We start from the raw sequence: 13,661 nt of genomic DNA on the forward strand, positions 1-13,661 counted from the left end.
CGTTTTCAATCAGTGAGGTTGAATGGTATAATCTCTGAACCTTATGCAGTAAAATCAGGAGTACCTCAGGGATCCCATTGTGGTCCCTTGCTGTTTTGCCTTTTCATCAATGACATTAAGACTAAAATTCAGTATTCTGATTTTCTCCTTTTCGCTGGTGATCTGAAGATCTTCAGTGTAGTGGAAAATATGTATGATGCTAATCTTCTCCAAATAGACTTCAATAATATAACAGAATGGTGTTATGCAAATTGTCTTTATCTTAATAATAAGAAATGTTTCTCAATGGTGTTTAATAGATCACAATCAGCAATTGTTTTAATAACCATGTGAACAATGTCTCCCAAAGAGCGCTCAAAATGCTTGGTTTTATTGCGAGGTCATCAACAAATTTTTCACCTTCTACTATAAAAGTTTTATACTGCTCTCTAGTCAGATCCATTGTTGAATACAATACCATAATTTGGAATCCATACTATGACAAGTATATCCATCAAATAGAAAATGTACAAAGAAAATTTCTGAAAATCATAGCATACAAACTAGGTCTAATTGGTGAATATAACTACAATGAAGTAATGAGCTTGATGAGTCTACCTAGTCTAAGTGATCGCAGGATTATGATATCGTTGGTTTATCTCTTCAAAATAATCTCTGGCATAATCAATTGTCCTGGAGTCTTTGAAGTCCACTAGATACTCGTTAGGACAACAAGAGGATTGTTCCGAATTCTTGGGATTCTTGTTGAATACTCTTCGTGAGCAAAACAATAGCAAAATCAATACTCCTGGCCGCTCTGGACTTTTGCTGGAAAAATCCACACTGGTTTACTTTGTGGTAAATGTTCAAGAAGTACTGAAGACTTATGTGAATTTCTGGAACTTCATCTAGCTTTTCCTAATACGACTGATAATCAGTCCGTGCAAAGCTTATTGTTAAATCATCTGAAAATGGAATTTTTAACAGGTGATGATCGACTGTATTGTCAAACATGCGGCAAACTAACTGACTGTTATAAGGAAACAAGTATAGCTGAGGCTCCAGATGATTTTCAAACAAATTCCATTTTCAGATGATTTACCAATTATAATATTCATGCAGTCATTGTTCACTGTGGTTCTGGCGTTGAATTTGGTCATTATTACGCCTTGGTCAAAGAAGAAACGGACTGGTTTAAGTTTGACGATAGTCGTGTCACGAAGTGTTCTGGCGATGCATTGAATTTATTGGAGCCTCTGGAGACACCCTACATTTTGTTTTATAAGAGAGAGGACATTGTTAGATCAAGATCTTCAGATGATGTGGTGCTGCAGGTTTTTCCGGATTTTCCTGCAGCTGAAAAAGCAAATGCGCCACTGGAATCAATGAAGTCGCCCCGGAGCGCCAATTAATTTTTATTGTTGTTTTTATTTTATTTTTATCGTTGTTTTAATAATATCCTCAATTATTGTAAAAATTGTCCGAAAATTCTCTCTATTATACCATTCAATGTTCCAAATAGACAAACCAGACAAAAAAACTTATTCGTTGTACCAAATCACTCAACTATGGTTTTTATACACCCATCTCAAATATGTTAAGATTGGGAAATACATATTGTCATAGTGTTGATTTCTTCTGCAAAAATCCAAAGATTTTTAAAAAACAAATAGCTTGATTGTTGTTCAATTGATTTCTATTTATGATTTTATGATTAGTGATAATGTTGTAAAATTGAAATGTTATTATTATTTTATATTTATATATTTCAGATATTATTATATTTTTGTATTCTGATGAGATTTCAATGTGATATAGTGCATAAGTTAAATGTCGCAACATATATCCTATTTCTTAACTGTATTGGGGTAACCCGTTTATAAATAAATAAATAATTTTTAGATGGCCGTTGCTTGTAGAACTTTCGGTCCCCATGCAATGGCTCCATACGTTAACATAGGTCTTATTATTGCAGTGTAGATCCAGGTGACCACACAGGGTGAAAGACCCCATGCGCGTCCCCCTGTCCTCCGACATTGCTCATAACCCATGTATGCTCTTTTTGCTCTACTCTGTATATGAGAGTTCCATGTTAGCTTCCTGTGATTAATCAGGGTTTCCAGAACTATGTTCCAGAGAAGGGGTGATAAGACCACTCCCTGTGGACATCCCCTCATGACCAGTCCTTTCACTGTGATGTCTTCTACATTAATATTTATTGCTCTACTAGAGAGCATCTTGAGTATCCATTCTCCTACTACCAGGGGTACATTCCTGAAGTGTAGTTGCTGGGTAATTGTTGGAAAGGTTGTTTTATCAAACGCTCCTTCGATATCTATGAATATACCCAGGGTGGATTCTTTGTTGTCCAATGATCTCTCGATTCTGCCAACCACATGGTGAAGGGCCGAATCAGATCTTCCCGGAGTATATGCGTGCTGATTTGGATGAAGTGGGTTGTGAACTAGTACTTCTTCTCTCCATGGTTTTTAAGAAAAACGATGTGAGACTAATTGGTCGGAATGCTTTTGGTAGGGTGTAGTCCATCCTATCTGGTTTGGGTATAAATACTACTCTTACTTCTCTCCACTTACTGGGAATATACCACAGAGCCAGAGAGGCTCTGAATATTCCAACCAGGTGCGGCATAAGAGTGTCCAGTCCCCACTGAAGTAGGGCTGGTCTTATACTGTCGGGTCCTGGTGACTTGCAGGGGGAAAAGCCCAATATAGCCCATCTTATTTTGTCCTTATCAATTACTGCATTAGCAGATTGCCAGTCGTATTGTGGGGGTGTTGTTGGTACATCCGCCCAGTTTGTCTTTCCAGGCAGTGAGTTTCCAGGAAGTGAGTTTCCATAAGAATCTCAGCACTCTCCTGGAGGTTAGCGGCTTTGTCGCCATTTTCCCTCGTCAGGATGCCGATACTCTTATGGTGGTCATTTGAGAGTGCCTTCTGTAGCCTAAATGGAGGTGGTAGAGCCAAAAAAAAAACAAAAACTAGAATTGTTGAAATTTGTTTTTTTTTGGAGGTGGTAGAGCCAAAAAACTAATTTCAACAATTCTAGTTTTTGGTGAATATTTCAAAAACAGCCACATATTCTCGACCTGAAAAGAGATTATTCTACTTCTCTTAATAGGAAACTTTTATACAAGTCAACCAACCTTTTTGGTCTTAGTATTTCTGTGATAGCATTTGTAGGATCGGCTAAAAACCGGCCTGTATATGTCGGCAAATAATCTATGAAATAAGAATTTATATTGAAAATCCTATTTATATTTGTTTTTGCTGAATTTCAGTTTCTGTTTGCCATCTATAGAATATCATGAGTTTAGTAATTGAATTAAAACAAAAAAAGCCATCAAGATATATTTATATTAATTAGCATACACATCAATATAAATGACCTAAACAATAAAAAACAAAACAAAATTAAATTCCTATGCCTGATGACATCAGCCGATACTGACAATATTCAGTGACGGTAAGTGTCTACAAGAACTTCTATTGACATATATGTTAATTACTTCAATGAAAACCCACCAGGAAATCAATCTCAAAGAACTTCTGGGATAGATAAGTGTATATACTAAACAAGGGTGAAATCTATCAAGAACTCTGTTTTTCATTTTCTGTTGAATCTTCATTATTAAAAAAATACGTTTTTGGTACAACCTCTATACTTTGCATTAAATAAATGCTCCCTTTTCACAATATAATAAATACATATCATATCATTGGGGCACTATACAAAAAAAGACATTCAGATTACATGTTATGTAGTTCGATTACAATAATTATTATGCGCTAGTGCCTAATATAGTGTAGTATGCTTAAAGCTAATCAACTATAACATGATAAACACCATTTAAATATTACTAAGATTACCACAGACTCAAATCTTCCCTCTACATGAACGAGCTTTTTCTAACACTAGGGCACATTTACATCCCTTGGAAAGAAGCATTTGATTTCAGTTTATATTACAATTAGTAGACAAGATTTAAACCATGTGATCCAATATTTAAGTGTGTGTTATGAGATACACACAAAAACAAAATGCGAAATTCTCATAATAATATGCAATTGATCCTCGAAAAAAACCACTAATTCTATGCAAAGTATAGCTTGTAAAATTATGAGCTATTCCTCTCTTTACATATGGTGATGGGCCACTTGTCACAAAAAAAATGTTTCACCCCAGAATATTTTCAAAAAAGGATATATCATTTCAGATCAGTAAAAAAATGATATAACTAGCCTGTTACATGAATAATGTATAAAAACAAAGCATGTATTTGAGTATTAATCAGCTTCTTTAGGTGTGTCTAATATTGAATATGTTGTAGGTATAGTGAAACACTCTGCAGTTCTGTAAATCGTTTATGTGAAAATCATATACTAAACTGTTTTTCAACTTATAACTCAATCTTAGATATGAAATTGACGTCTATACTAATATATGGTAATTTAGAAATAGAAAAAATAAAATAGAACATGTGAACAATTCACTTTTTAGGAAGTATTATCAAAATAAATTTCATTAAAACTCTATAATGTAAAAGAAAACGCATGTAATATATAACAAGAAATAATTCCGGAATATTTGTCCATTCATTACAATTTTGAAATGACTTGAATGGTAATGTCTTAAATTTCTTCAATATAATTATAGAGTATTTGCTAAAAAGTTGCAAAAATTCAATAGAAAAATCTAAAATGTGTCCAATACTTGTAAATATTGAGTTTCTAAGAGCAAAAGTTCTTGACGCCCTGCTGTCAGACCATGATCACCCTCAAATTCTCATATACGAATGAAAAAGCAAAACAAAATTAGATATATAAGTGGAATTGTTTAAATAGGAATTTGTAATATGTAATTTTTTTCAATAAATTATTCACTAATCATATAGAGGAAATTGTCGATAATATTGATGACTCTGAAAATCTTTACCACTGTTAATAGTCTAAGAACAAACTAAAAAATATATATGATATGCTCAACCAGTGCACATTACTTATCAGTGAATCTTTCACATGATATATTTCTCTTTCTCTCCGATATATTTTGCTTCCGGTACCAAGCCAGCTAAAGTACAAATTATGGACATACACATATTGCAATTCATATTTTCATTTCAAGTAATTAAGCTTCAAAACTAACAGCAAATAGAATTTCAAAAATATTAGTAACAAAATTACAAAAGAATTTTTTAAAAAGAGTTAGTTTCAAACACATGATACAGTCCTGAAAATAATTATACATCTTCAGTTCAATTGTGCTAGTTTACTATTTTTACTCGCTGTAAATTGCATATTGTCATTGCTGAAGATACTGAACAAGTGAATGAGATTGCTTTTGAAATGTAACAGATATACTCCGCAATTAGGAGAACAGCTACAGCTGCCAGTCATAACACAACTTCTCAAATTTAAGAAGAGTTTTTTAAATTTCATACGGTCTTGCCTACTAGATGCGCACCTTAAGACATTCCTCAGATCTCTTCCTAGATTTGAGCTGTTTTATGCCACATCATTTCACTTAATAATGAGCCATGTATTCTTATCATGGGGTAATACAATTCCAACACAACTTAAAAGGTTTTTATATTTCATTATGAACATTGCAAGCCTTCAACATGCCACTCGCATAATTGGTCATAATGATACAAGTTATAACTGAAATATTACATTATTTTCTGTAAAAAGTGACCCAACCCTTCTTTAAACTCTTTACCAATAAAGATTAAATCTGATCATGCAAAGAAGAGCCCTGACAAACAAATTTCCTTTAATTTTTTGGAGAAAACAAAGCTGTTACCGGTGTCTATATTTTCCCAAGTAGTCGTTTCCCACAGACACATATCAAAATGATCAGAAAACGAGGATTTTTATATAGGAGGATGGTAAGATGTTACCGATGGTAGATGCATAATTTAGACTCACTTCTTGGTCATGATTTTCAAGTATTCAAGAGCATTGTGGGCGGCAGAACCTTTTGCTTCTTTGGGTGTTTTCCCTACACCATAGCACACTGCTACAGGAAGAGAGGACAGCTGCACAAGGCATTGGCAACGCCCACCTGAAGACTTTTCCTCGATATCCACATAGGTTACTTCAAAAGATTGCTCGGTTGCGATATCTTGCAAAAACTGTACGAAGTTGAAGTCCTTAGTAGACAAAACAATATTCTGTAAAAAACAATGATTGATAATGAGGTAATATCAACCATTCCATTCAAATGGAAAGGTTAACCTTGTGTATGTGATGCCGTATGTGATTTTCTCTTCAAAGTGTAGTTCAAAGTGAAGGAAGAATACAATATTTAATATTAAATGATGCAGAATTTTATGCTGTTTATTTGAAACTAGTGGATGAAGTTTGCTAAAAGAGTTTAAATGAACTGCATTAACATTTAATTTATTGCAGTGCCTACAAAAAGTGTATAAAAAAAAGGACAATTGTGATAAGTATTCAAAATAAAAAGTTATTCGCTTATCTTCGATTTTTTTATACGGACGAATTTCATAGTCTAGGTGCTTTAGGATTATTTTAACTATAAATTATGGAATGTGTCACCTGTAAAGAAACTTCTGCTGAACCGACTCTAGCATGTGATAGCTGTCAAAGACCCACTCATAGAGAATGTTGGGGCCTGAACGCTAGTGAGATGAAGGTGATGGACCTAAAGGGTAAAAGAATTCTCAAGTTCTACTGTGAGGATTGTCAAAACGGAATTCGACTCATTCCCAAATTAATTGTTAAAATAGACAACTTGGAAGCTGAGATAGAGAAATTGAAAAATTCAGCAGTTTCAGTAAAACCTGTTACGGAAGAAATGCAAAGTAGAGAAGACTGGATTTGTGAGATGGTGGACCGACAATCGCGCACTTCAAACATTATTATCTTCAATATTAATGAATCAAAATTGAAAACTCAACCGGAAAGAATGTCTGAAGATATCAAATCTGTGGAAAATGTTCTGAAAAATTATAACAATATTGATAAGAGCCAGTTGAAAATGTTCAGGCTGGGAAAGTATACTGCTAATAAAATTAGACCCATAAAAGTTATTTTAAAATCATCAGATGATGCAAAGTTCATCTTGAAAAATAAACATTTTTGTGATATTCCCAGTATCAGAATATATGGGGATCAAACTAAGGCACAGCGTGCATATTTTCAACTTATTAAGGAAAATCTGAAAAATATGATTGAAAATGGTTACAATAATAAAACAATTAAATTTATAAACAATAAACCAACTATTGTGGATAAACAGGATCTAAAAAATGGTCAGTAAGCCCTAATATACTATATAATTCAGATATTATCTATTTTAATGCTCAAAGCATTGTAAAAAATCGTGATCAAATTCAAGAATGTATTGCGTGCCACTATCCTAAGCTCATTTTACTGAGTGAAATCAGAACTACCATAGATATTGAAGATAACGAAATTTGCATTAATAATTATAATTATGTTCGCTGTGACTCTAATAGTAGATTTACGGGTGGTGTTATTTTGTATATTAGAAATGACATTCATTATTCTGTATTCAAAACATTCAAACTACAAGATAACTATTGGTGCACAATATTAAGAATTGATTTCATTACGAAAATTTATTTTGTTGGATGTTTGTATCATTCACCATCAAGTTCTAATGCAAAATTTATTGAGGATTTGGAATCTATTTGCGATAGTCTGTTCACTTCGAATAAAAATTGCATTGTAGTTGGAGATTTTAATATAGATCTGCTTACTAATTCTTTTTATGGTGAGAAAATGAAAAACCTTCTACTATCATATGGAATTGAACAATGTGTAAATGATCCCACCCGAGTTACAAATACTAGCGAAACACTAGTTGATTATGTCTTGAGTAATATTAATAATTTAAAAACTGAAGTTCATAATTGCCCCAAAATCACTGATCACTCGATAATATCAGTCAATTCAATTAATAGCATCAAATTTGAAGTTGGTGTGAAGCAATTCAGAAAACTTAATGTTAAAAATTTAGATAATATTAAAATTAGTCTTATGATGCAAACTTTCAATTTGGACTCCGCTAATGTTGAAATTATTTATCGCGATCTCTTGGAAAAATGTGAAAAAGTAATCAACGATATGGCGCCTATAGAACAGTGTCGATATAAGTCAAATATTCCATGGTTCGATTATGATGAAGTATTTGATAAAATTCAATTAAGGGACAGAGCTTACAGAGATTTCCGAAATAACTCTAATAATGAAACTCAAAGTAAATGGCAAATTTTCAAACGGTTTAGAAATGAGGTGACAAACCTTCTGAAAGTAAAGAAAAGGCAGTACTATTTTGATAAGATTGATATATTCAGAAACAATCCAAAAGAAATGTGGAAAACACTAAAAAAATTAGTTAATAAAAATGATCTGAACACTCCACTCAATATAATTTTTGATACATCAGATGGGCAAAAAACTATAAAAGACAACTTAGAAATAGCACAAAGTTTTAATCACTACTTTATTGAAATCATTCACAGTATAGTTCATAGTATAAATATTAATGAAGACTGGACCAACTTAAATAATAATATATACATGCCATTCGATAAATTTGAAGTACTCACAATGCCTCACTTACGAAAAATAATCCGCGGCATGAACAATGTAATGGTGTAAAATTATTCAATCACCAGTAAATATAAGGCCTGCAAATCTGACCAACGTAAAATTTCAGAAAGCAGTTAGAAATTGCTAGCTGATAGAACCTATTATAGCCTAGAAGAGTATTTTATTGAATAATTTAAAAAAACTTGTATTTCATTTTATTTTTAATTTTACTGTATTTGTACTTGTTTTATCAGTAACAAAAATACAAAAGATTTTTTTACAAGAGTTAGTTTCACTTTCGAATACATGATACAGTCCTGAAAACAATTATACATTTTCACTTCAATCGTGCTAGTTTACTATTTTTACTCGATGTAAATTAAATATCATTGCTGAAGTGTAACAGATATACTCAGCAATTAGGTGAATAGCTACAACTGCCAGTCATAACACAATTTCAACAAGCCTTCAACATGCCACTCACATAATTGGTCATAATGATTAACTAATAACTGAAATATTACATTATTTTCTGTAAAAAGTGACGCAACCCTTCTCTAAACTCTTTGCCATTTAAGATGAAATCTGATCATGCAAAGAAGAGCCCTGACAAACAAAACAGAGCTCAAACCAGTGTCTATATTTTCCCAAGTAGTCGTTTCCCACAGACACATATCAAAATGATCAGAAACCGAGGGTTTTTATATAGGAGGATGGTAAGACGTTACCGATGGTAGACTCACTTCTTGGTCATGTATTCAAGAGCATGGTGGGCGGCAGAACCTTTTGCTTCTTTTTCCTACACCCTAGCACACTGCTACAGTAAGAGAGGACACACACAAGGCATTGGCAACGCCCACCTGAAGACTTTACCTCGATATCCACATAGGTTACTTCAAAAGATTGCTTGGTTGGAATATCTCGCAAAAACTACAAATCTGACCAACGCACAATTCAAGAAAGCAGTTAGAAAATTGCTAGCTGATAGACTCTATTATAGCCTGCAAGAGTATTTTACTTAATCATTAAAAAAAAACGTGTATTCTATTTTATTTTTATTGTATTTGTGCTTGTTTCATTCAAATTTTTGTAAGTTACCAGTTTTTATCTATACACCATTAGTTATGTTTATATTTTTTTTACAATGGGATGCAAAATCTTTTGACAATAAAGTATATTTTGATTTGACTTAGATGGAGGCACCCCGGTATTTCATTCATTTTTGAAAGCAGATATTTGATTTTTGGTACATGCATAGACCTCCATGGGCCTCACTTTTCGCAATACTTCGCCCGAGTAACAGCCTGCGAAAAGAGTAAATTCTCGATATTTTGCTTCGTGTCCGAGATACCGAAATAAGTTATTTGAAAAAGTTGCTTAGAAATCGATTTTGACCTTACATACCGAATTTCAACTAAATTTTCAAAGTTTGATTTTTTTTGTAATTTTCATATTCAATGTCACTATTTTTCGGGTTCGAAGGCCGTGGATTTTTTGGAATTTCTTACTAATGTGTCGCTAGCGCGAGAGGCTAGCTTCTTCAGAGGCTTATACATCCTCTCATACAGAACACTCAAGAAATGGAGGCAAACCAGAAACACGTGTCCGCGGTTTGCCTCCATTTCTTGAGTGTTCTGTCCACAAATTTTTCCTTTTGATTTATATCATACACACTCAATAACATCTTTATCTCTCTCTCTCTCTCTCTCTCTCTCTCTCTATATATATATATATATATATATATATAATATATATATATATATATATATATATATATATATATATATATATATATATATAGAATAGTAGTTTTTCGGGGATTCGGTCTGATTAGAATAAATATTTACTCTTTTTAGCTGCCCGAGCTTTCGCTAATGTCTATTAGCTTTATCGAGGGCTGTAATATAAAAAGGACATAGTAAATATATATATATATATAAAACATAATAACCGATAAAACAGAATACCTGTGCTATGTGAGAATATTCAATTTGGAAATTTCAATTTTGAAAGAAGTCTTCAACATCAAAATGACAACTTTTTGACATTGAATAATGTGAAATACTTTTTCAAATTTGTTATTATCGTTTATTATGGGGATTTATACTGTGTTGTTACTAACAAAAAATATAAATCTGAGTACATCCTGTAATATTAACACAGTATAAATCCCCATAATAAACGATAATAAAAAATTTGAAAAAGTATTTCACGTTATTTAATGTCAAAAAGTTGTCATTTTGATGTTGAAGACTTCTTTCAAAATTGAAATTTCCAAATTGAATATTCTCACATAGCACAGGTATTCTGTTTTATCCGTTATTATGTTTTATATATATATATATATATATATATATATATATATATATATATATATATATATATATATATATATATATATATATATATATATATATATATATATATATATATATATGTGTTCTGTCCACGAAGTCCACGAATTTCCTCCTTTTGATTTATATCATACACACTCGTTAATATTTATATCTCTGTATTTATATCCTGGACCCGGAAGTCACGAAGGTAGCTATAGCTGCCTACGTGGTGATGTTAGATGATGCCTGGGAATTCTAGGTCTTCTAATTGAAACCACAAATGTGCGGTTAGCTCCTGTTGGTGACACCGTGCATATGTGATGTTTTTCATTTTTGGTAACCAGTTGTTGTCCATCTTTGCAATTGGCTGCACCGCGCTGATGAGGCCAATAGCCAGAAACACGTGTCCGCGGTTTGCCCCTATTTTTTGTTTTTTGAGTGTTCTGTCCACGAATTTCCTCCTTTTGATTTATATCATACACACTCGTTAATATTTATATCTATATTTCCGAATTTTGATTTATATCATACACACTCGTTAATATTTATATCTATATATATATATATATATATATATATATATATATATATATATATATATATATATATATATATATATATATATATATATATATATATATATAGAAACAAAAGTTAATATCGGACATAGCACTCATGAAAGTGGCAAACCATAGACACGTGTTTCGGGCTTTTGGCCCATCATCAGTATGGTGCAGCCAAGTGTCAGAATGGGCAACACTTGGTTACCAAAAGATAGAAATATAGAAATACAAATGCACGGAGCCACCAACAGGAGCCAACCGCACATTTGTGGTTTCAGTTGATAGATCTCGTGTTCACAAGAAAACTATCAAAATCATAATCCTTATGGGGAGAAAATACACAGAACACGGAGCGAAACCCGAGAAAACAGCTCGTCATACTTTATCCGTGAGAATCTTCGAGAATATATATATATATATATATATATATATATATATATATATATATATATATATATATATATATATACCTATATATATTGTTTTCAATTTAAGAGCCACCGGTAGACAGCTGTTTCAGCCTATTGGGCATCTTCAGTACCGGGCAGGCGGTCCTCGATTGAAGACAAAATGTGAAAAACCAGAAAAGTACTTGATAAAAATAGCTGCGTAAACGCAAGCGAAACATAAATGGAACCGACAACTACGGTAGCAGAAATTTGGGAAGCTGACCTGAAATGTCATCGGAAAACGAATCCACAATAACGATTTGGTATTGGAAAAAAATTCCAGTAATATTGATAATTCAATTGTTGAATCTTCAGCCAGACCGATCTAAAAACAAAAATTCGGATGGTTACATGAAAATTAACGTTGGATTTTTAATCCATAATTGTATCACGAAAAACGGAGTTTGAAATGTTATCGTTTTGTAATAAGTTATGTAACAAAATGAAACATTTTATAATCTCTCCCCAAAGAAATTTATTAGTATTTTTTCAAATTTTTACCTTAAATAACAATGTCGGCAACTAATGAAGGTAATTGCTCTCCAACAAGCCAGATAAAATCATATTTATCGTCGTTTATGGTTCAGTCGGAAACTTGAGATGAGATATTGGGTGTTTTAACTAACTAAAAGAACTCGTATTAAATGTTAATACAATTTAGCTTTAAATGGTGGTAAGCTTGATGGGTTAAAATTACGGAATTTTTTCTCAAAGTTATCGTCCGATTTTTTATACGGGTAAGTGCTTGAAAACATATGAAACCGAACGTCACTGACGTTCCAAGTTCATAAATATGACAAAATTAATTTTTCTAAGGTCTTAAATGTCTTATCCAGCAATTCTTCATCATCTGTTACAATATTTTGACAGGCTTGACTGATACTGATCTGATTGCTCCAACACTTTAAAAGCTCGAAGTTTACCTTTATGGAAAAAAGCTGGTGTGTAGTTGCATCATGTGAGTGCGTGAAAGCACGGTAGAACTTTCGATAAAGACTTTCCTAGAATTTCATATACTTGATTAACGCTTATAAATCCATGATCCATGTTACCAAGAAGTATTATTGAATTCATCTTCAATAGGTTCAATAACCATGTTAATTTCAACCCGTTATGAATAGCATTTCCAAACAAATCCCTTCGCATTCTCTGCTCAATAACTTAATTTCCGAGAAATAATTTCTTTTTTTGGAGGCTTAGAAAAGTCAAGTATTTGTTTTTTTATTGGTTTGTCAAATCTACTCTCATATATAGCACATTCAGTAATGAACTGCCTCTTTGAATCATCACAATTTTCTTCGATGTTCAGTGGGAACTCAGCTACATGTTGAGAGACCGGCTTTCCAGTAGCTATGTTGTAGAGATTATCTTTGTTTAAACCTGGATCGAACGGATTGCTTTTTTTAAATATCAATAAAATCGGCCAGTTGTTTTTCAAAAATTATAATCTGATTAGTCGCTGAGACGTTTAGCTGCATTAGCATTTATAGTCTGTTCCAGTGTAAGACCTATTGGTATTTTCGAAAAAGATTCATCAGTTCTTTTAATTCCAAAATATCCAGATTTGAAGTCCTCTTCAAGTCCTGGATATGTTTCCTAAACATTCTTCAAATTCTGATATTGTAAAAGATCATCAAAGATTTGCTCTTTTGAAAAATTGTGTTCGACTTGTTTCGACTACTTTCAATCATCACATGTGATAATCCATATTCATTGATAATTACTATAATCGCT

General features: G+C 32.5%; 1 protein-coding gene across 4 annotated transcripts in view; it reads right to left on the reverse strand.

Moving 5' to 3' along the window:
- Window positions 1–3,332: 3,332 nt before the first annotated feature.
- LOC111510666 (protein Loquacious) overlaps window positions 3,333–13,661 on the reverse strand; it is a 70,170-nt gene continuing 59,841 nt past the window's right edge. For all 4 annotated transcript variants that reach the window (XM_074170409.1, XM_074170407.1, XM_074170408.1 and 1 more), the window contains one exon: window positions 3,333–6,169. In XM_074170409.1, the coding sequence (XP_074026510.1) occupies window positions 5,921–6,169 (249 nt within the window). In that variant the 3' untranslated portion in view covers window positions 3,333–5,920. The remainder of the gene's footprint in view (window positions 6,170–13,661) is intronic.

Source organism: Leptinotarsa decemlineata, unplaced genomic scaffold, assembly GCF_025532065.1.
Source record: "Leptinotarsa decemlineata unplaced genomic scaffold, Ldec_3_MD MMD2_P_RNA_scaffold_9, whole genome shotgun sequence".
In the NCBI taxonomy this organism is placed as follows: Eukaryota; Metazoa; Arthropoda; class Insecta; order Coleoptera; family Chrysomelidae; genus Leptinotarsa; species Leptinotarsa decemlineata.